This window comes from Callorhinus ursinus, unplaced genomic scaffold, assembly GCF_003265705.2.
Source record: "Callorhinus ursinus isolate GAN/ISIS: 27379988/994484 unplaced genomic scaffold, GSC_fseal_2.0 scaffold59, whole genome shotgun sequence".
Classification (NCBI taxonomy): domain Eukaryota; kingdom Metazoa; phylum Chordata; class Mammalia; order Carnivora; family Otariidae; genus Callorhinus; species Callorhinus ursinus.
In genome coordinates this window covers 8,063,197-8,086,459 of record NW_027397121.1, presented here as the reverse complement: position 1 = coordinate 8,086,459, position 23,263 = coordinate 8,063,197, and the positions used below count along the sequence as shown (strand labels likewise).

At 36.0% G+C, this 23,263-nt stretch overlaps 1 protein-coding gene across 1 annotated transcript in view; it reads right to left on the bottom strand.

Annotated features, from left to right (window-relative positions):
* Positions 1–540: 540 nt before the first annotated feature.
* The window catches only part of LOC141371161 (butyrophilin subfamily 1 member A1-like), a 46,038-nt gene continuing 23,315 nt past the window's right edge, over positions 541–23,263 (bottom strand). The window contains exons 3-9 of the mRNA XM_073884835.1: positions 12,485–12,505; positions 11,834–11,854; positions 11,728–11,748; positions 10,222–10,248; positions 9,597–9,623; positions 1,734–1,760; positions 541–1,531 (exon numbers count right to left, since the gene is read on the bottom strand). Coding sequence (XP_073740936.1) covers positions 981–1,531; positions 1,734–1,760; positions 9,597–9,623; positions 10,222–10,248; positions 11,728–11,748; positions 11,834–11,854; positions 12,485–12,505 — 695 coding nt within the window. The 3' untranslated portion in view covers positions 541–980. The remainder of the gene's footprint in view (positions 1,532–1,733; positions 1,761–9,596; positions 9,624–10,221; positions 10,249–11,727; positions 11,749–11,833; positions 11,855–12,484; positions 12,506–23,263) is intronic.

Below are 23,263 nucleotides of genomic sequence, written 5' to 3'. Positions count from 1 at the left end.
GAAGTACTAATGCCTACATTAACATGTTTGAATATAAAAGCCCCGTTCTGAATGAAAAGCAGTTTCAATAGATAACATACTATATGATTTTATTTTTGTGACATCCTGAAAAATATAAAAGTATAGGGAAAGAAATCTGATTAATTTTTGCCAGGTAGGATATTTATGAAAAGTTTGACTACAAGGGAACAACATAAAAGTGTTTCTGGGGACAAAGGGACTTGTGTCCTTGTCTTGTACCTTGAATGCAGCAGTGGCCACGTAAGTCTATAAAAATGTTAAAACTCATAGGCTTCTACTATAAAAAGTCAATTTTACTACATGTAAATTAAGAAAATGTCCTCTAAAAATATAAATGGTGGTAGGAAAAGAGAGGGATGAATCAATATCTCATAAGGGAATGAAGAGAGTAAAAAGTGTAAGGATGAATTTCATGCAAAGGAAAGGATAAATTGAGGGATAAATTAGAAAACATTTGGTTCCCTGTGAATGTCTTACTGATTAAACAACTGAAAACACTTCAATTATTCATGTATTTGAAACTAAGTTTATTTTTCTGCATATCACTTTATAAACATAGTACAAAACCCAAAGGTACAAAAGAGTATAAAATAAAATGTTATTCTCTTTATTTCTACCTTTGTCAGATATTAAAGTTTCAACATTGTATGAACAATCACACACACTAGTTCCCTGTATACATTTATAGTAATAAAATGATTCTATTATATCAGTGTGTATGTTTTATATGTATATATATTTTCATTAAACGTAGCATAAGCAACATACACTTTTCCATACTTCACCATGCCTTTGGGGAGTCATTTATGAAGGACATAAAATGTTAGGGAGAACCAAAGAAAAGGACAAGGAAAAATAATTTGCTTCTGGTATAGGAGAATTCATGTCATTTCCTCATGCTTCAATCCACACTGCAGGTCTTAGGTGCTCCTAATACAGGGGAGGGACCACAGTAAGGGTTATGCTTCAGGCACTGGACAGATGGTCACATGTTTTGAATCACCGAGCCAAAGCCTGAAAAAAGGCCTTAGAGACCCATTAAAGGAACCTTGAAAGAAGGTGTGAATGTGGGATTTATCTGTCATATTATAGAATGAGATACGTCCATCCTCATACTCTAAGAAAATACACACTCTGGTAGGGGTCTCTTTTAGAGTAAGCTGCATTTCTGGAGAGGTGAGTGCCCAGTACTCACTTTTATAAAACCTGATGGCCCAGAAACCATCCTCAGGTTTTACACAAATTCTCCCCTGCCTCATTACATTATCGCTGCATATTCCCAGGTCCCAGGCTCCACTGTCTCTGATGTCTACTTCCCAGTAAATCCTCCCCGAGGTGATGACTGGGTGACCCAGAACACAGGGAAGGAAATTAAATCTCCTTGGGTCCTTAGGCAGATCTTGAGACTTCGTTCCACATGTTACACATTTGTTCCCTTGAGACAAGATGAGGGCAGGATGGGCTGTGGCTGGATCTAGAATAACATTTGCTGCAAAGACAATAATATTCTCTGAAAGACAGAATAATATTCTCTGAAAAGGTTAGAGTGATCCTGGAAGCAGAGATAGCTGTGTTAGCCTGAAATATCTTGGGGTTGTGGGAGGATATACATTCTCACTGGAGTTTTTCATCTGCTCTCCAGCAACTTCTCCTGAGACTGAGCTGGAGCATAAGGAGTAGAGGCCCTCTTAGACCATCAAGGAATGACTCACCAGCCTGGAAAAATTCTTTCCTCCAGTCTGAAAAGAACATAAATATGCATTATCAGACCTAATATTTGAATTTATTGGCACAAGAGGTAATTTCTTCCTTCTAATACTTTTTTTGTTAATGTCCCAAATTTATTAAGTAATGTTTGCTTGACCTAAAGTTTTCACTGCTTTTCTTGTTAAATATTCCCATAAAGATTAATTCCTCTAATTTGTATTTTCTTCAGTATAGACTAGAGATGTTCCCAAGATAGTTATCTTCTTTTTAAATAGGCAGTGAAATTACATGTCTCCATTCCCCACCCCATTGCATTTAAGTGAGTTTATGTGACTGAGTTATGGTCAATAAAATGTGCACAGCAGGAATCATAACATTTATACTTTTGACAATAAAATAGTTCATATGATATTTTTTCATTCTTATTCCCATTATAACACTTTCCCACTCCTCCCCTAGGTACAAGCCTAAGACTAAAGACCCTAAAAATGGAGACATGACAGAACAGATAAAACTGACTACAAATACAGACATCCATAATAAGTAGAGAAAACATTTGCTAAAACTGTTGCCTATGATCATTTGGAAAGCATATCATGTGTCCTAAACAGACTGCAGATAAGAAGGAATGTGTTTGAAAAGAGAACATTCATTGAATCTGTTTTTAACAACCTATTGAAAAAAACTACTCATTTTCAAAATAATTATTTACCTTTTTTAGGACATAAATCAAAATAAATGGAAAAACTCAAAAAAATGGGCACTTATCAGAGTTTAAAAAGATGACCTTTTCTAGATCAAGAATTAGCCCACCAACTGTTTTTATAAATACAGTTTTGTTGGAAGACAGCCAAACTAATTCATTTTGTATTGCCCATGGCTCCTTAGTGTACAAGGCACCATTGAGTAATTGTGAAGAGACCATATAGCCCACAAACCCTAAACTATTTACAATATGGATCCTTACAGAACAAGTATGGTAATCACTTTTCTAGACTACCCCAGAGAAGAGATGAAGTTAAATAGTGTATTTTTAGCACAAAGGAATAGGGCAATTTCTTTATTGAACAAAGTGACTTAAGGAAAAGAACAAGTTAAGATGATGGATTTTTCATAGTTGCTTCAGGTAGCTTCAAGAAACCAACCATAAAAGGAGATGTATAAGAAAATAAATCAGATTGGCAAATATGTCTACAGTTACTTTGGATATAGTTCTTGCTACATGAAACTAACTGGGAGGAAATATATGAGCAGCCTATAAAATTCAGAGGAAAATGTCAAAAATAAAATGAAGCATAGGGCTTCTGTAATGGCTGAATGAATGACTTGGTAAATTCTCTCTCCCAAAGCAACAATAAAACTAGAAAAGTTCTCAAATTGGAAATGTTGAATTCTAGAAATTCACAAAGGGCACACCACAAATTGAGAAACACTTAGGAAAAACTAAAATGATTAATAAAAAAAGTCCATAAAAGGATCTTCTCTCATTACAATGGAATTAAGTTGAAAATAAAAAACAGGAGCAAATTTTAGAAACAAAGAAAAATTTGGTATTAAACAATATATTTATGAATAATCTGTCGAACAAAAAGGAAATCAAAAGAGAATTTAGAAGATATTTTGAGTTGAATGAAAGTGAAAACATTACATACCAAAATTTATTGGATGCAGCTAAAAGCAGTGCCTAAAGGGAAATTTAGTTTTAAATGTCTGATATAGAAAAGGAGAATTAAACCAATTACTAATTAAACCAATAAACTAAGCTTCTCCTAAAGAGACTAAAAAGTGAATAATAAACTGAGCTTGAAGCAATCAAAAGTAAGCAAATAATGAAATTAGAAATCAGTGAAGAAGGGCCGCCTGGGTGGCTAAGTTAGTTAAGCATCTGCCTTCGGCTCAGATCAAGATCTCAGGGTCCTGGGATGGAACCATGCTGTGGACTTTCTGCTCAGTGGTAAGTCTGCTTCTCCCTCTCCTCTGTGCCTCCCCTCCTTCATGCTCTTTCTCTCTAATAAATAAATAAAATCTTTTTAAAAACATTAAAGAAATCAATGAAGAAAACCCTAAATTCAATATTTGACTGTCTCAGTCAGTTAAATAAATGTTCCTTCTTAGAAAAGTCAGCAAAGTTCAATAATAAGAAGCACAGGCACTTTGTTATGTTGAGCACCAGGTGTTGTAAGGAAGTGTTGAATCACTAAACTGTACACCTGAAACTAATATTACACTGTATGTGAACTAACTGGAATTTAAATAAAAACTTAAAAAAAATTTTTTAAAAGCCACAATAATCAACACACACACACACAAAAGGGGATTTTGCAAGACAGGACATCAGTATTAAACTCTCAGAAATTAGAAGGCTAAAATGGGAATTCTATGAAAAGCCCTATGCCACTGAATTAGACTTAGATGAAATGCATAAATTCTTTAAAATATAAATTACTGAAAATGACTCAAGAAATAGAAGATCTAGATAGATCTCTAACAAGTAAGATATTAATTATTAATTATACAATTACAAGAATTATTAATTATAAAATTTCTACAAAGAAATTCCCAGGCCCAGTTGGCTTTACTAGTGTACTTTACCAAAAATTTAAAAAATAAATAATGGCAATAGTCAACAAAATCCTCTAGAAAATAAAGGAGGGAGGGATATTTCTCAACTCATTCCAGGAGGTTAGTATCACACTGATACCAAAGCCAGAAAAGACATCACAAATATTCTTCATGAATACAAATGCAAAATCTCTCAATAAAAATTAACAAACAGAATATAACACATACAAAAAAGATTATAGACCACCATCAAGTGGGGTTTGTGCCCAGAGTGTAAGATCACCTTAATGTGTGAAAATCAATTAATGTAACAAGCCATACTAATAAAATAATCAATAAAATGACATAATCATAATCACAATAGGCACAGAAAAAGGCATTTGATAAAATCCAATACCCACCATGATAAAAAAAATCAATAAACTGAAACAGAAAGGCAGTTTTCAACCTGATAAACTGTATCTATGAAAAATATACAACAGATGAAATACTTAATAATAAAATAATGATTTTTTTCACTTCATGGTAGGGATCAAGGCAAGGATGTCTGCTTTTGCTATTTCTCTTCAACATTGTAATGGAGATTCTATGCAGTTAGTTAAAAAAAAAAAGAATTCGGATTTGAAAAAAGAGGTAAATCTCCTTTTATTAACAGTTGACTCATCATTCTTGCAGAAAATCATACAAATGTCCACTAAAGTCTACTAGAACTAAATCAATAAATTCAACAAGGTTACAGGATAAAAAAGTTGATACACAAAATTTAATCATGTCTAAAATGAAATTAAACTATTCCATTCACAATTTCAAAAAATGTCAAATAGGAAGAAATTTAATGAAAAAGTGTAAGATTTGTACACTAAAACTACAAAACATTGCAGAGACAATACAGATGATGTAAGTAAAAAGAGAAACAGTCTATGCTCATGAATAGAAAGTCTAATATTAAAATGGCAATTCAGGGGGGCTGGGTGGCTTAGACGGTTAAGCGTCTGCCTGCCTTCGGCCCACATCATCCCAGGGTCCTGGGATCAAATCCCACACCCAGCTCCCTGCTCTGAGGGGTCTGACTCTCTGTTTCTCCCTCTGCCTTCCACTCCCCTTGCTTGTGAGTGCTCTCTTTCTCTCCGACAAATAAATAAATAAGTCTTTAAAATGGCAATTCACCCCAGGTTTATTGATTCAACACAATTCCTAACAGAATTATTCCAGATTTTTTTTGTTTTTGTTTTTTTGAGAAATTTTCAAGTAGATTTTAGAATTCATATGGAAATGCAAAGGAACCAGAATAGCCAAAACAATTTTTTAAAGAAGATCAAAATGAGAAGACTTACATTTTCAAATTTTAAAACATACTATAAGACAATAGTAATGAAGAGAATATGAAGAGAATGGCATGAAGACAGACAAATCAGTGGAACACAATTTTAAATCCAGAAATCAACTCATGATCAATTGATATTTTCAAAAGATGCCAAGGCAATTCAATGGGGAAAGATACAGTCTTTTCAAGAGTTGGTGCTGGCACATCAGATATCGACATGCAAAAAGATGTATTGGGATCTTTCCCTCACCCCACACAAAATATGAACTCAAATGTGTCACAGACCTAAAGGCAAGAACTAAAACTATAAGATTTTCAATAGAAAAAATTGGAGAAAAATATTTGAAACCTTGAATTATGCAAGGTCTTCTGAAATATGAAGCCAAAAGCTTGTTATAAACAAACTGATAAATTGGACCTCATCAAAATAAAAACTTCTGCATTTCAAAATATACAAATAAGAAAATGAAAGGACAATACACATATAGAAGAAAATATGTTCAAACAATTTATCTGATAAGATATTTGTATCCAAATATATAAGATTTCTTAAACGTCAAAAATGGGATGACAAACATTCCAATGGAAAAATGGCAAAATAGGGGTGCCTGGGTGGCGTAGTTGTTTAAGCATCTGCTCAGGTCATGATCCCAGGGTCCTGGGATGGAGCCCCATGTTGGAATCCCTGTTCAGTGGGGAATCTGCTTCTCCCCCTCCCACTTCCTCTTCCCCTCCCCCACTCATGCTCTTTCTCTCTCTCTTGCTCTCTCTCTCAAATAAATAAATAAAATCTTTTAAAAATAAATAAAAATTAAATTAAAAATGGCAAAATAATAAATAGATATTTCATCAAGGAAGGAATACAAATGGCTATAAACCACATAAAATAATATTCAACATCATTTTACATTAGAGAAATTCAAATTAATACCACAAACAGATTACTTCACATCCACTAGGAAGACCATAATAAGAATTATAGATAATAACAAATGCTGTCATGTACTGCTGCCCAAAATGTAAAATGGTACAGACACTTGGTTAACAATTTTATAATTTCATTAAATTTTAAACATAAATTTATCATATGATTTAGAATTCCCACTCCTAAGTCTATAATCAAGAAAAAATAAAACACATTTTCATTCAAAGATATGTATGTGAATGTTCCTAGCAGAATTTTTCATAAGGCTTCAAAAGTGGAAATTGGTGCAGCCACTCTGGAAAGCAGTATGGAGTTTCCTCAAAAAGTTAAAAAGAGAACTACCCTCTGATCCAGCAATTGTGTTACTAAATATTTACCCAAAAGATACAAAAATACTGGTTCGTGGGGGCACATTCATCCCAATGTTTATAGCAGCATTATTTACAATAGCCAAATTATGGAAAGAGCCCATATGTTCATTGACTGTTGAATGGATAAAGAAATTGTGTGTGTGTGTGTGTGTGTGTGTGTGTGTGTGCAGAATATTACTCAGTCATAAGAAAGAATGAAATCTTGCCATTTTGCAACAATGTGGATGGAGCTAGAGTGTATTATGCTAAGTGAAATAAGTCAGTCAGAGAAAGAGAAATATCATATGATCTCATTCATGCGTGGAATTTAAGAAATGGGGGAGAAAAAAGAGAGAAACCATAAAACAGCCTCTTAACTATACAGAACAAACTGAGGGTTGCTGGAGGGGAGGTGGGTTTGGCAAATGAGCTAAATGGGTGATGGGTATTAAGGAGGGCAAGTACTGTGGTGAGCACAAGGCGTTATATGTGGATGAATCACTAAATTCTATTCCTGAAACTAATATTACACTATATGTTAACTAAGTAGAATTTAAATTAAAACTATAAAAAATGGGAGTATTCTAAATACCTATTATCTGGGGAATGAATAAGCATAATGTGGCATATCCTTACAATGGAATACTATCTGGCAATATAAAGGAACAAGGTACTAAAACATGCTAAAAGGAGAGTCTCAAAAACATGTTAAATTAAAAAAAAAAAAACAGACAAGAAAGGCCATGTATTACATGATTCCAATTATACATATCCAAAAGGCAAAGCTATAAGAGAAAGTAGACTAGGGATTGCCTGAGCCTGGGAAAGGACTGGCAGAAAATGGAAACAAAAGATCTTTTGGGGTGATAGAAATCTCCAAAAAAACTGGATTTGATGGTTGTTGCCCAACTGTGTAAATGTATTAACAAATCATTGAATTGATTTTCAAAAAATGTGTGGACACTTAGTTAAATGTATGGTATGTAAATTATATCCAATAACACTTTTTTCCAAAAAAAAATGAGCTGAGTAAAAAAATTCTGTAAGCATGAAAGCTGCAAAGCATATTTTGTAATAGTAAATTTGCACAAGCCAGAAGAGTGCTATGCCACTATGTGTTTGAAGTGGGGCAGAGCTAAGGGCTACTGAGGAAAACAAGAAGCAAGTTACATGTTAAGAGCAAAATAAGGGTCTACATAATCAGGAAAATTCCTCCACCCTCAGAATAGGGGGCCTTCACAACATGGCCTGGTGGAAATTCTTACTGCTGTTGGTAAATGATGCCTGTGGTGCTTTCTCCTTCCTTATTCTAAACAAAAATTTTTATTCCATATTTTATTGCATTGTCTAAGTATGGAATGGAGGGTACAGACAACTCTTTTCTTTGAGTACACAGATTTCACAATCCAGAAGAGTTACATCCACTGACAGAAGACGAGTGGGCATCTCCTAAAGATCTTGGCCTTAGGGTTTGTTGCAGTGACTCCATGGACCCTTGGCTTCTCTTTTTGAAAAAGGACCAAGTTAGATAGATACAGGAAAAGAAACATTAAATTGATCCTTGTTACCTGAAAGACAGCTTGTTGTAGAGATGGCAAAACTCTAACAATACTCATTGCTTTTCTGTTTTTCTGGGAAAACAGCTAAACCACCTTTCCCAGCTCCATTGTGTCTAGGTGAAACCACATGACAGACTGGCCTATGTAGACATAAGTGGTCAATGCCTTTTCTTTCTTTTTTTTTTTTAAGATTTTATTTATTTATTTGAGAGAGAGAGAATGAGAGATAGAGAGCACGAGAGGGAAGAGGGTCAGAGGAAGAAGCAGACTCTCCGCCGAGCAGGGAGCCCGATGTGGGACTCGATCCCGGGACTCCAGGATCATGACCCGAGCCCAAGGCAGTTGCTTAACCAACTGAGCCACCCAGGCGTCCGGTCAATGCCTTTTCAACCCCTGCCACAAAACACTATATATTTTGGTGATCTTCACATTTCTTTTTCTCAAAAAATTTTGACTGGAGTTAAGCGTCTGGCTTCGGCTCAGGTCATGATCCCACGGTCCTGGGATCGAGCCCTGCATTGGGCTCCCTGCTCTGCAGAAAGCCTTCTTCTCCCTCTCCCACTCCCCCTGCTTGTGTTCCCTCTATCACTGTGTCTCTCTCTGTCAAATAAATAAATAAAATCTTTTAAAAATTTTTTTGACTGGCATTGAAGGACATCGAGAATATTGGGAAGTTACACAATGAAAGAGTCCAGATCAAAGTCATTGCTTAGAGGACATCTCCCAAGTAGGTCTTCTTAACCAGGAATATTTGTATACACATTAGAAATACAATCTAGCTTGCTAAACTATTTCACATTTTGATGTTTATTTGAAAGAGTAGCTAGAATTAATTGACATAAATATAAAACCTCCTTGGAATTGTGAAAAGGGAAAAAGTAAATTTATTAAACTGACAAGATACTCTTTTTATTTCTTAATATCTTCTTTAATTAACTTGTAAATGTCCTGTGAGACACAGGTTAGAAAAAGATGGAAAGAAAAGTAATTTATATATCTTGGTAAGTTTTCTATAGAACAGAAGTTATCTACAATACATTTTTCTCTGTCATGTAGTAGTTAGTAGCATGATATCTTGCAGAATTTAGGAGCTTAATTATATATCTTAGAATCAGGGAAAATTATCATGGTCAAGGCAATGTACTCACCAGGGTACAATGATGTGTTCTGCCAGCCTGCAAGGGAACAAGATGATGAAATATTATTACCCTTTCCTGGTCCTTCTCATATCTTTTTCTCTCTTCTCATCACTGGCATTCTCTAAGTATTCAGTTACATATTTATCTCTCTGTCACTTTCCTTCCTCACAAGCATGTGACCATTCCTTACCTGAACTAGAAAATGGTTGAGTTGTGTATGTGTGTGGAAAAATATAAACTCAGGAAGAAAAGGCAAACTAAAAATAATAAAAAGAAGAAAGGAAATAAGGAAGATAGAAAATGAAGGAGTGATGATAGGAAGGTGGATAGTTTGAGATAAAGATAGAAAAGAAGGATGGAAAATGGAAGCAAATAAGAAAAGAAAGGAATTAGGAAGAACAGAGTGAAGAGATAAAGAATTAAGAAAGTGACACGAAGTGAAAAGGATATTCCAAATTAGGGAAAAATGAGTTAACTAACTTTACAGATTCTCTTCCATTTATGCTCCTACACAGTGAACACAGGCAATGGTATAGTATGCCCGACTCGTGGGAACAGGGTTTAGAGTAGAGTTAGGAGTCTTACTATTTGTGGAATTTAAAAACTGCCATGAAAGAACTTCTGAGCTACTTACCATTCCTAAATTGGGTTCTTCTCTGATCTGAAAGGAAATGTACATAGAAGACTGGGACTTTATCGAAGACATGCATTTTTTGATACTCTATCACTATCATATTAGTCAAGCCATTGCTCCCTTATAAATTATTTCTTATGGATATAATAAAGCTGACTTACATGATTTTTAGGACTTAATCAAAATAAGCAGGTAAATCATTCTTAGCATGATAACTGCAATATAAAGAGGCAATAGGAAAATGTAAAAGACACCCAAAATAAAGAGGTAAAGGAACAGGATAAAGTGAAGCATGGGATTTCCACAATATAATATCTTGCAAATATTTTAACTATTGGAATACAATTACCAATTTCCTTTTGCAATTCTCCTGATATACAAAAGTGAAAACCCCATTTTAATGTCACAGAGAAAAGAAAAATTAAAGTTCCTTAAAAGAATTACATGTGAAATAAGTTACTCTATTAAAATTTTAAAAAAGCCCTCACTTTTCTAGAACACTTATTGAAAACAAAACAAAGCAAAAATATATCACATGCTTACATGGATAAATTATTTTACAGTTGAAATTCAAGAGAAAATTGCCAAAATCCCCAGTGATATATTGTTTTTTAACTATTTTCAAATGCTGATATTAATGAATGTAATGTAGTCATACTATCCATCATCTGTGTAGTAATAGCTACAATTTATTCAATGCTTCCACTGAGATAGGTGTTATTTAATGGCTTTATATAATTACTCAGTTGAATGCTAGCAACATAATGGTGAAGTAGTACTCCTCTGTTTACAGAATAAAGATCTGAGAATCAAAGGGGTCAATAACATGATGAAGTTTCTGTTGGTAAATGGGCAGATCAATGACTTAAACCCAGGTATGTTAAACTGCAGATTAAAGACTCACTCACTATGCCATAATCCTTCACTTTGGGTTCAGCCAGCTGAGACTTCAGTTAAAAGGTAGAGAGAGTAGTAGTGTTTGTTCTCTATAAGGAACAATCTATTGCACATTTTTTGAAAAAAATAGTGCCTTGCTTATAAGAGTTTCAGTTTTACTTAGAATCAGATTGTTGGCACAGCAAGAACCGTGAGAGCTCTTTCAAATACATTGTCAGATTAGATTTCACTTATCTCAGAGCTACTAGAAGAAGTTATTGCTAACATCAAGGAAACAGCTGAAAAATAATACATTAGATTAAGATAGGGATGAATGACAGAAGTGAGTTAACTAATGGGAGAAGAACAAAGCAAGAAACAGGTAAGGGAAATAGTAATAAAATAAACACAAATGAAAATCATAAAAGTAAATTATGTAGAGAAAGTAGGAGGAATGGAAAAGGAAAAAGCAAGCAAAGATCCATATGGGAAGATCATATCTTGTAAATAAATTATTAAATTTTACCATTTTCTTCCTTAAGTTCACCTGAAAATAAAACAGTAATATGAAAATCACTATGACACAGACAATAGGAATATCATATTTTGTAAATAGTCACTAAATTTTACCATTTTCTTTCCGAAGTTCACCTGAAAATAAAACAGAGTAATGTGAAAATCACTATGACACGGACAATAGGAATATCATATTTTGTAAATAGTCATTAAATTTTACCATTTTCTTTCCGAAGTTCATCTGAAAAATTAAAAAAAAGTAATATAAGAATCATTATGAAACAAACAGAACAAACAAAAAATCTTGCAAAAATCTTTTCTCCTATTGTGTGTATAATAGGTTAGCCACTTCAGAGAAAAAAAGATTATATTTATTTTCTAGGTGTTTTACTGAAGAACTTATGGGATTCCACATTGCTTTATGTCAAATGGTAAAGCAGAAAAATAATTTTAAATTTCTTGTGACTGAACTTAACATCCCCCAAAATAATTTCCTAGAGTCTTCTTTAAGCATGGTATCATTGTTGTCATAATCATCCTCATCACCCCCACCATCATCACCAGCATCCCCACTGACATTCATTAAGTGCTTTCTCTGCACTAAGCTCTGTGATACATGCTTCACAAGCAGCATCACATTTGATCACCAAAAGTGCTTCAGAAATCATGATGCTTATGCAAAAGAGTAAACTGAGGTTAAAGCAATAGAAGTGATCTGCAAATGAAATAACAGAAGGTCAAATCAGTTCATTTACTACCAAAGTCCTTGGTTCAACACAATGCCAAGATGCCCAGTGTTGCTCTCATACAGTCAAGAGCTGACATTGCTTAGATTATGTGATTTGTACTTATGTGAAGATAAAATGCATACCTTGCTCTTCCTTCCTTCTCTCTGAAAAAGAAATGAGACAAATATTTGGACAGTTTAGAAAAAACAATCAGGAAAATCTTATTGCATACTAAGTTGAAACAAATTGTAAGTTTAGCAATAGAGTTGTGAGTAGATTGGTGTATTGGGAGAAAGTTTAATTTGGTATAATGTGAAAATACTGAATGCCTTATCTTTTTATTGTCTGAAACTGAGTTTGCTGCAATGATATCCTTCCTAAGTGATTTAAGATTTGGAAACTCATCATCTTTTATTTTCTCTGCAAATCAACAAGAAATATTGATTAAAATAATTGAAGTGATTCATAAATGAAGATGTAGAGGATCAAATATTAGTTCTTTTAGGGGCAAACCCTATTTTTACAAAATGCCAAAGTACCAAGAGCATTGTTTTTATATAATCCAGGATAGGGTTTCCTTCAATAATATATTTTTGATTTTGGATGAGATAAATTTCTCTTTGACTTCCTCCCTTTTCTCTGAATAAATTCATTAAACTAATTTATTTCAAATAATTGATACAACATAAAAATGAATTAAAAGAGGGTAAAATTTACTAGGTCATTTGATGAAGAGAAAACACATTTTTTTTCACATTTTCAAAACAAAATAGAACAAATTTTTGATTTTCAGAATTTATAATCTCTTATTTCTATTCACGTTTTTCCCTTCTCATTTGCTCCTTCTGTTACTTCCCTTATGCCTGCAGAAGTTTCTTTAGCATTTCTTATGAGATAAATTTGGTAGCTAATTTCTTTCTTTTCCTGACTTTTCTTTCTTCCATGCATTAAAGTTTTTCTTTTGTCTTTTTGCTGAAATCTATTTTCACTGAATATATAGACTAGTGGGTTGACAGTCTTTTCTTCCAATATTTTAATGATTTTGCTTTATTGTATTCTTGCTTCTATGATTTCTGGTGTGAAATCACCTGCTTTTGAATCATTTCTCCTTTGTTGTTTTACTTTAGATACCTTCAAGAGTTATTTCTTTATCTTTGGCTTTCAAAAATTATGATCATAATATTTCTAAGCATGTAGGTATTTTTTGAGTTTATTCTGCTTATACTTTGCAAAGCATTTTGTATCCTTAAATTTAAATCTTTTACCAAGGTTGAGAAAATTTTGATTTCTTCAAATAGAATTTTTTTTTAGATTTTATTTATTTATATGACAGAGAGATAGAGAGCACAAGCAAGCAGAGTAGCAGGCAGAGGGAGAAGGAGAAGCAGGCTCTCCACTGAGCAGGGAGCCCGATGTGGGACTTGATCCCAGGATCCTGGGATTATGATGTGAGCCGAAGGCAGCCGCTTAACGACTGAGCCACCCAGGCGCCCCTTCAAATAGATTTTATGCTCCGATCTTTCTCCTCTCTTTCTGGGAATCTTTTTATTTATGTGCTAAAATTTGTTTTTAATTACCAATTATCTTTATTCAGAAAACTTATACACACTAAAATATTTCAACTTTTCTTTTTTCAATTAAGTTTTCTACTTTAATTCTAATATAGTTAACACACAGTGTTATATTAGTTTCAGGTGTATAATATAGTGATTCAACAGTTCTACACACTACTCAGTGCTCATCATGATAAGTGTGCTTTTAAGCCCCATCACCTATTCCCCCACTCAGCTCCTCTCTGGTAACCCTTTATTTGTTCTCTATAGTTAAAGTCCATTTTTTGGGTTGTCTCTTATTTTTCCTTTGTTCATTTATTTTGTTTCTTAAATTCCACATATGACTGAAATAATATGCCCTTGAATATGCCCCTGAAGTATTAAAAACAGGTATTCAAACAAATACTTGTGCAGAAATATTCATAGCAGCATTGTTTACAGTAGGCAAAAGATGTAGGAAGAACCCAAGAATCTAGCAACAGAGGAATAGATAAACCAAATACTGTATACCCATACGATGGAGTATTATTCAGTCATGAAACTGAATGAAGACACGTTTTTTATTTTTATTCAAATGAAAATGTTTTATTTTCCTTATAATGTCTTCTTTTACCCATTGGTTATTTTAAAAACCTATGTGCCTAATATATGTACCCAAATCCTTCCGTCACTAATTTGTAAAATAGCTTCACTGTGATCAGAGAACATATTTGATATGATTTCATCTTTTATTTTTTTAAATGTTTTATTTATTTATTCATGAGAGTCAGAGAGAGAGAGAGACAGAGGTAGAGGGAGAGGGAGAGGGAGAAGCAGGCTCCCCGCAGAGCAGGGATCCTGATGCGGGACTCGATCCCAGGACTCTGGGATCATGACCTGAGCCGAAGGCAGACGCTTAACCATCTGAGCCACCCAGGCGCCCCTGATTTCATCTTTTAAAATGTATTAGCACTTGTTTTATGGACTAGCATAAAGTCTATTTTTCAGAATATTCATGTGCATTTGAAAAATGAGTATTCTTTTTGTACTTTGCAACAAAAAGTTTCTATAAGGTTATCTTCAGTAATCTCTCTTTCCTATCTCTTTATTTTCTGTTTGATGGACATCACTATCGTATTTGCCTTCAATTCTTTAATTCAAAGAATTGGTTTCCTTGCATGCTTTGACATATTTATAACTTATTTAAAAGTCTTTGTCTAAGAAGTCCAACATTTGACTCCCCAACCCCCCAGGGACAGTGTCTGCCCTTTTTTCTGTGTATGGGCCATACTTCCCTGTTTATTTGTGTGTCTCCAAAGTTTTGGATAAAAACTAGACGTTTTAGAAAATATACTGCGTCAACTCTGGAAATCCAATTCCTCTCCCTCCCCCAAGGCATGTTACTGCCGTTGCTGCTCTTGATTCGGCTACTGGTTCTCCTAACTCTGTGAAGTCTGACTCCCCTGCAGTATTTAGCCACTGTAGTCTCTGATTACTTAGCTTGTTGGTCCGTTAATGACTGCTCAGAGGTTTTGTTCCTGCCTTGAGCCAAAACATTTCCCACCTTTTGCTAAGGGGTTCTGTGTGTGTTAGGATAAACCTGTGTATTCAGAAAGTTTACAACTTTGCTTTAGCCTTCACTTACTGCTTCTAGTTTCAGTCAGCCGGAAGGGAGAGATTGGAGCCCTTTCAGGCTCTCCCAAGCATGCACATAGCCCAGCACTTGCATGCAGTTTTCTAGATTGCCAGGTCAGAATTTCTCAAAGTCCCCTTTGGACATCTCATTGCCCAGATCTTCCTTTAAAAGTTTTGTTCTGACTCTTATTTGCCTAACTGGTATCATATTTTTACGTAGATGTAAAAACGTGCAATTAATTGTTTTTGACAAATTCCCTGAGGATAGGGGTTTTTTCCATTAAGGAAGTTCTAAACCAGATCAAATAATGGCAATGTCCTGTGAAAGGTGCTTTTCCAGGGAGCTGTGAGACAGGTCAATGTGGCAATACTCTGGTTGCTGCAAGGCTTCTGTTTCACAACTACCATGGTTGCAAGGCTGCTGTGGAAAGAGAAGGTTCCCCAGGAGCAGGCCAACTTCCAACGCACAAACTCGTACTGTTCTTATGAAGTCCAGCAGTTCTTCTCGAATAAGTATTCCCTGAATTGTTGCACAACACTGTTTAATTTCCAGAGTTCTGATTTTGACAATCTGGTCAGTATTTTCATTGCTTTTTTCGAGAACTGTATTCATAGAGATTCTCACCCTGCCATTCAGGAAGCTTTTCCCTTAAGGGTAAATTTGTACAATGGTATTTTGATGTTTCTCTGGCATTTCCAGTAACTTGCATATGCTGTCCAAGAAACTGAAAGTGGCTTCATTATTTGTTTATAACTCAAAATATCTTTTTATGTACTGTAATGCTGGATCTTGGATTACAAGGTAAATTAACTTAAAAATAGTCTTCTTCATTAATAACTGGTTCACCCAAAGCTTTGTATAAACATAGTGTTGTTTTATAAATTGAATGTGATGATCTTTAACTTTAATTAATATTTGCAAGCCTGTGAATTTGTTGTGCATTGCTTTAGTAGTTTTTCAAAAGCCAAACCCTAGACCATTTGAAGAATTCTAACTTTCACATATGAATCATTGCAATGTCCATTTGTACACTTTTATTTTGAAATTATTTACTGACAAAGGGTACTGACTAATCTCTAGCAGTTTCTCTCCCAACACTCAGAACAGAGAGTTAATATCTGTGTAGATGCCTTAGGATTAGGCTTTGGGGACAGATGGGCAAAGTGGCCTCCCATGGCAGGCCCTCTTCCCCCACACATGAAAATCTTCTCCTCTTTCCCACAGCTATAGCCACTAATGCCACTTCTGCTGCTGCTGCCAATGCCACTGGCACATATCTGGGCCCAGGTCAAAGCCCAGTCTCTTCCTTGGCCCCATGGTGTTCTGTCCTGCCACAGGCATTTGGGTATGCTTTGGGCCAATCACGGTGTCTGTGCACTGCCAGTGTGACCCAGGGGCCTGAGCCCACTGCGTGTGGACTGCGGCTGGAACACAACCTGCTTGCATGCACTGGACTTCACTTGTAAAACACATATTCAAAGATAAACTTACTAAAAATTCAACATAATGAAAGGAGAGCATTATACCAAGAAGAGGACGTTCTCAGCACTGGGCCCTGAGCAGATGCATAAACTGCACACTTATGAAGCCAGCCCTGCACACATCCATTTCATGAATAATGTCATTGCAGGATTTTAGTGGTTCCATATCCAGTACATGTGTAGCATTGTGAGGACTAACATAAGAACACATGGATATAACTAGCTGAGTGTCACATCTGGGGCTGACCATGCAGAACCCTCACAATTCTGTAGGTCTGAATATTCCCCATTAGGGTTATAATGATTTATAGATGTGAGAGTCACACAAAGAAAAACCAGTCCATCTTTTTTATCACCTACAAGATTAGAACAGCAGTTTTCTGGTTGCCTGTTCTATAAATAGTCTCCAATGAAATATTTGCAATTACTCCTTACACAGATTTTTGTATCTGAATTTCTTAAATTGAATTGCATGACTATATACTTTGTACCAGATTCTAATAGTATATATATTGCTTCAATGAATGGTTAGGAACTTTAAAAAATATTTGTTCAAATTTTTCTTCTTTTTTTAATTTAATTTAATTTTATTATGTTATGTTAGTCACCATACGGGACATAATTAGTTTTTGATGTAGTGATCCATGATTCATTGTTTTCGTATAACACCCAGTGTTCCATGCAGTACGTGCCCTCCTTAATACCCATCACCGGGCTAACCCATCCCTCCACCCACTCCCCTCTAAAACCCTCAATTTGTTTCTTGGAGTCTACAGTCTCTCATGGTTCCTTTCCCCCTCCGATTTCCCCCCCTTCATTTTTCCCTTCCTTGTCCTAATGTCCTCCATGCTATTCTTTATGTTCCACAAATAAGTGAAACCCTATGTTAACTGACTTTCTCTGCTTGACTTATTTCACTTAGCATAATCTCCTCCAGTCCCATCCATGTTGATGTAAAAGTTGGGTATTCATCCTTTCTGATGGCTGAGTAATATTCTGTTATATATATGGACCACATCTTCTTTATCCATTCATCTGTTGAAGGGCATCTTGGCTCTTTCCACAGTTTGGTTATTGTGGACATTGCTGCTATGAACACTGGGGTGTATATGGCCCTTCTTTTCACTACATCTCTGTCTTTGGGGTAAATACCCAGTAGTGCAATTCCTGGGTCATAGGGTAACTCTACTTTTAATTTTTTGAGGAACCTCCGCACTGTTTTCCAAAGTGGCTGTACCAACTTTGGATTCCCACCAACAGTGTAAGAAGGTTCCCCTTTCTCCACAACCTCTCCAACATTTGTTGTTTCTTGCCTTGTCAATTTTTGCCATTCTAACTGGTGTAAGGTGGTATCTCAAATGTGGTTTTGATTTGAATTTCCCTGATGGCTAATGATGATGAATATTTTTTCATGTGTCTATTAACTATTTGTATGTCTTCTTTGGGGAAGTATCTGTTCGTGTCTTCTGCCCATTTTTTTGACTTGATTATTTGTTTTTTGGGTGTTGAGTTTGAGAAGTTCTTTATAGATCTTGGATACCAGCCCTTTATCTGTAGTGTCACTTGCAAATATTTTCTCTCATTCTGTGGGTTGCCGCCTTGTTTTGTTGACTGTTTCCTCTGCTGTGCAGAGGCTTTTTATCTTGATGAAATCCCAAAAGTTCATTTTTGCTTTTGTTTCACTAGCCTTTGGAGATGTATCTTGAAAGAAGTTGCTGTGGCCGATATCAAAGTGGTTACTGCCTATGTACTCCTCTAGGATTTTGATGGATTCCTGTCTCACATTGAGGTCTTTCATCCATTTTGAGTTTATCTTTGTGTATGGTGTTAGAGAATGATTGAGTTTCATTCTTCTGTATATAGCTGTCCAATTTTCTCAGCACCATTTATTGAAGCAACTGTCTTTTTTCCATTGCATATTTTTTCCTGCTTTGTTGAAGATTATTTGATGATAGAGTTGAGGGTCCATATCTGGGCTTTCTATCCCGTTCCATTGATCTATATGTTTTTATGCCAGGGCCATGCTCTCTTGGTGATCACTGCTTTGTAATATAGTTTGAAATCGGGCAACGTGATGTGCCCAGCTTTGTTTTTCTTTTTCAACATTTCCTTGGTGATTTGGGGTCTTTTCTGATTCCATACAAATTTTAGGATTATTTGTTCCAGCACTTTGAAAAATGTCATTGGAATTTTGATCAGGATGGCATTGAAGGTTTTGATTGCTCTGGGTAGCATAGACATTTTAACAATGTTCATTCTTCTGATCCATGAGCATAGAATGTTTTTTCCAACTTTTTGTGTCTTCTTTAATTTCCTTCATGAGTGTTCTGTAGTTCCTAGAGTATAGATCCGTTACCTCTTTGGCTAGGTTTATTCTGAGGTATCTTATGGGTTTTGGTGCTATTATAAATGGAATCGTTTCTCTCATTTCTCTTTCTACAGTTGCATTGTTAATGTATAAGAAAGCAACTGATTTCTGTGCATTAATTTTGTATCTTGCCCCATTTCTGAATTGCTGTATGAGTTCTAGTAATTTGGGGGTGGAGTATTTTGGGTTTTCCACATAGAGTATCATGTCATCTGTGAAGAGAGAGAGTTTGACTTCTTCTTTGCCAGTTTGAAAACATTTTACTTCTTTTTGTTGTCTGATTGCTGTTGCTAGGACATCTAGTACTAGGTTGAACAATAGTGGGGAGAGTGAGCATCCTTGTCATGTTCCTGATCTTAAGGGAAATGCTCTCAGCTTTTCCCCTTTGAGGATGATATTCCTTGTGGGTTTTTCATAGATGGATTTTACGAAATTGAGAAATGTTCCCTCTATCCCTATACTCTGAAGAGTTTTAGTCAGGAAAAGATGTTGTATTTTGTCAAATGCTTTTTTCTACATCAATTGAGAGGACCGTATGGTTCTTCTCACTCCTTTTATTAATATGTTCTATCACATTGGTTGATTTACGAATGTTGAACCACCCTTGCATCCTGGGCATAAATCCCTTTTGGTAATGGTGGATTATCCTTTTAATCTATTGTAGGAATCCTATTAGCTAGGATTTTGTTGAGGATTTTGGAAACTATATTCATCAGAGATATTGGCCTGAAATTCTCCTTTTTGATGCAGTCTTTGCCTGGTTTGGGGATCAAGGTAATGTTGGCCTCATAGAATGGGTCTGGAAGCTTCCCTTCTGCTTCCATTTTTTGAAACAGCTTCAGGAGAATAGGTATTATTTCTTCTTTGAATGTTTGGTCGAATTCCCTAGGGAATCCATCAGGCCCTGGACTCTTGTTTTTTGGGATGTTTTTGATCACTGCTTTAATCTCGTTACTGGTTATTGGCCTATTCAGGTTGTCAATTTCTTCCTGTTTCAGTCTTGGCAGCTTATAGGTTTCCAGGAGCACATCCATTTCTTCCAGGTTCATTAATTTGTTGGCATAATTGTTGATAATAATTTCTAATAATTGTTTCTATTTCCTTGGTGTTAGTCGTGATCTCTCCCCTTTCATTCATAATTTTATTAATTTGGGTCCTTTCTCTTTTCTTTTGGATAAGTCTGGCCAGTGGTTTATCAATCTTATTAATTCTTTCAAAGAACCAGCTTCTAGTTTTGTTGATCTGATCTACTGTGTTTCTGGTTTCCAATTCATTGATCTCTGCTCTAATCTTAATTATTTTTCTTCTAATATGTGGCTTAGGCATCATTTGTTGCTTTTTCTCTAGTTCTTTAAGGTGTAAAGTTAGTTGGTGAATTGGGATTTTTCTATTTTTTTGAGTGAGGCTTGGATGGCTGTGTATTTCCCCCTTGGGACCCCCTTTGCAGTATCCCATAGGTTTTGGACTGATGTGTTTTCATTCTCATTGGTTTCCATGAATTGTTTAAGTTCTTTGATTTCCTGGTTGACCCAAACATTCTTGAGTAGAGTGGTCTTTAGCATCCAAGTGTTTGAATTTCTTCCAAATTTTTTTTGTGATTGAGTTCCACTTTTAAAGTATTATGGTCTGAGAATATGCAGGGAATAATCTCAATCTTTTGGTATCAGTTGAGACCTGATTTGTGACCCAGTATGTGGTTTATTCTGGAGAAAGTTCCATGTGCATTCAAGAAGAATGAGTATTCTGTTGTTTAGGGTAGAATGTTCTGTATATATCTATGAGGTCCATCTGGTCCAGTGTGTCTTGTTTCTTTGTTGATTTTATGCTTAGATGATCTGTTTATTGCTGAGAGTGGAGTACTGAGATCTCCTACAATTAATGTATTGTTATCAATATGTGTCTATATTTTGGTTAACAGTTGGCTTATGTACATGGCTGCTCCCATGTTGGGGGCATAGATATTTACAATTGTTAAATCTTCTTGTTGGATAGACCCTTTAAGAATGAAATAGTGTCCTTCTGTGTCTCTAACTACAGTCATTAGCTTAAAATCTAATTTGTCTGATATAAGAATTGCTACCCCAGCTTTCTATTGAGGTCTGTTGGCATGGAAGATGGATTTCCATCCCTTCACTTTCAGCCTGGATGTATCTTTAGGTTCAGAATGAGTCTCTTGTAGATGGCATATGTATGGGTCCTGTCTTTTTATCCAATCTGCAACCCTGTGCTGTTTTATGACAGTATTTAAGCCATTCACTTTGAGAGTGATTATTGGAAGATATGAATTTATTGTCATCATGTCGCCTGTGAAGACCTTGTTTCTATAGATTGTCTCTGTAAATTTCTGTTCTATATCACTCTTTGGGTCTTTCTCCTTTTATAGAACCCCCTTTAATATTTCTTGCAGGGCCTGGTTAATGGTCACATAGTCTTTCAGTTTCTGCTGGTCTTGGAAGCTCTGCATCTCTCCATCCATTCTAAATGACAGCCTTGCTGGATAAAGTATTCTTGGCTTAATGTTCTTCTCATTTAGTACCCTGAATATGTCTTGCCAGCCCTTTCTGGCTTGCCAGGTCTCGGTGGATAGGTCTGACGTTATTCTGATGTTCCTCCCTCTGCATGTAAGGAATCTCTTCCACCTAACTGCCCTTAAGATGGTTTCCTTGGTTCTAAGATTTGTGAGTTTTACTATTACATGCTGGGGCATTGGCCTATTTTCCTTGATCTTGGGAGGGGTCCTCTCTGCCTCTAGGACACGAATGTTTGTTTCATTCCCCAGATTAGGGAAGTTCTCAGCTACAATTTGCTCAAATATATCTTCTAGTCCTCCCTCTCTCTACCCCCTCAGGGATCCCAATAATTCTGACATTGGAACGTTTCATGGTGTCACTTGTTTCTCTGATTCTATTTTCATGGATTTTGACTTGTTTTTCCCTGGCCTCCTCTTTTTCCTTCTTGTTTATTAATTGGTGTTCTAAATCACTCATTTGTTCTTCTGCCTTGCTTACCCTAGCTGTTAGATTATCTAGATTAGATTGGATCTCATTGATAGCATTTTTAAGTTTGGCCAGATCAGCTCTCATTTCTGCCCTTAGAGACTCTATGTTGCCATTAATCGATTTCTCCATTCTAGCTATCGACTTCATAATGTTACCCTGAAGTCCATTTCCGACATCTTGGTTATATTTGTATCCATTTGTAAATCTGTGGCAGAAGTCACAGTCTCTGAGTCTTTCCTATTTTGGGGGTTTCTCTTCTTAGTCATTCTGTTGAGGGGTGGTTGACCACAACCCAAGTAAGATGCACTTGTTTTATAGAGACCTTAGGGTTGCCGGCCTCTTATTCTCCCAGCCTGTTTTCTGGGGAGGTAGGGGGGGGCTGCTGTGCTGTTACTCAGGCAGTCTTGTTTGGGCAGAGTTGCCCTGCCCCCTGTGGTGGGCGATGGGCTCAGTGAAAACCATTTTTGGGGGGCTTTTGTTCTCTGGCGGCTTTCCCTGGTGGCTTTCCACCTCTCTTCCAAGAGTCAGAGCAGAAGAGATTGTTTCTAACCCTCTGCCTCAGAGCGGAGAGATCGCAGTCTGTTCTTCAGCAAGCTCTCTAGGTCATACTATCTCCGTTTCTGTCTGTGCTGCTATAAACTGCAGCTTCCTGGGTTGTGCATCCCTCAGCAGGACTCCCAGTCCTCACCTCCAGGTCGGGGCATGTCTCTGTCCTTTGTGCTTCTAAAACTGCCAGCCACCCTCCAGTTCGCACGCGTGTCCCAGCTTCTCCAGGTTTCACTCCAGGGGGCTGCCCTAAAATCATTTCCCTATCACTACCGATCTGCGGTCTGTGAGTCTGTGTCCAGTCCCCAGTGCCAGAGGCGTTTGCTCTCCTGTGTTATTTCACTTCCCCAGCGCCAGCGC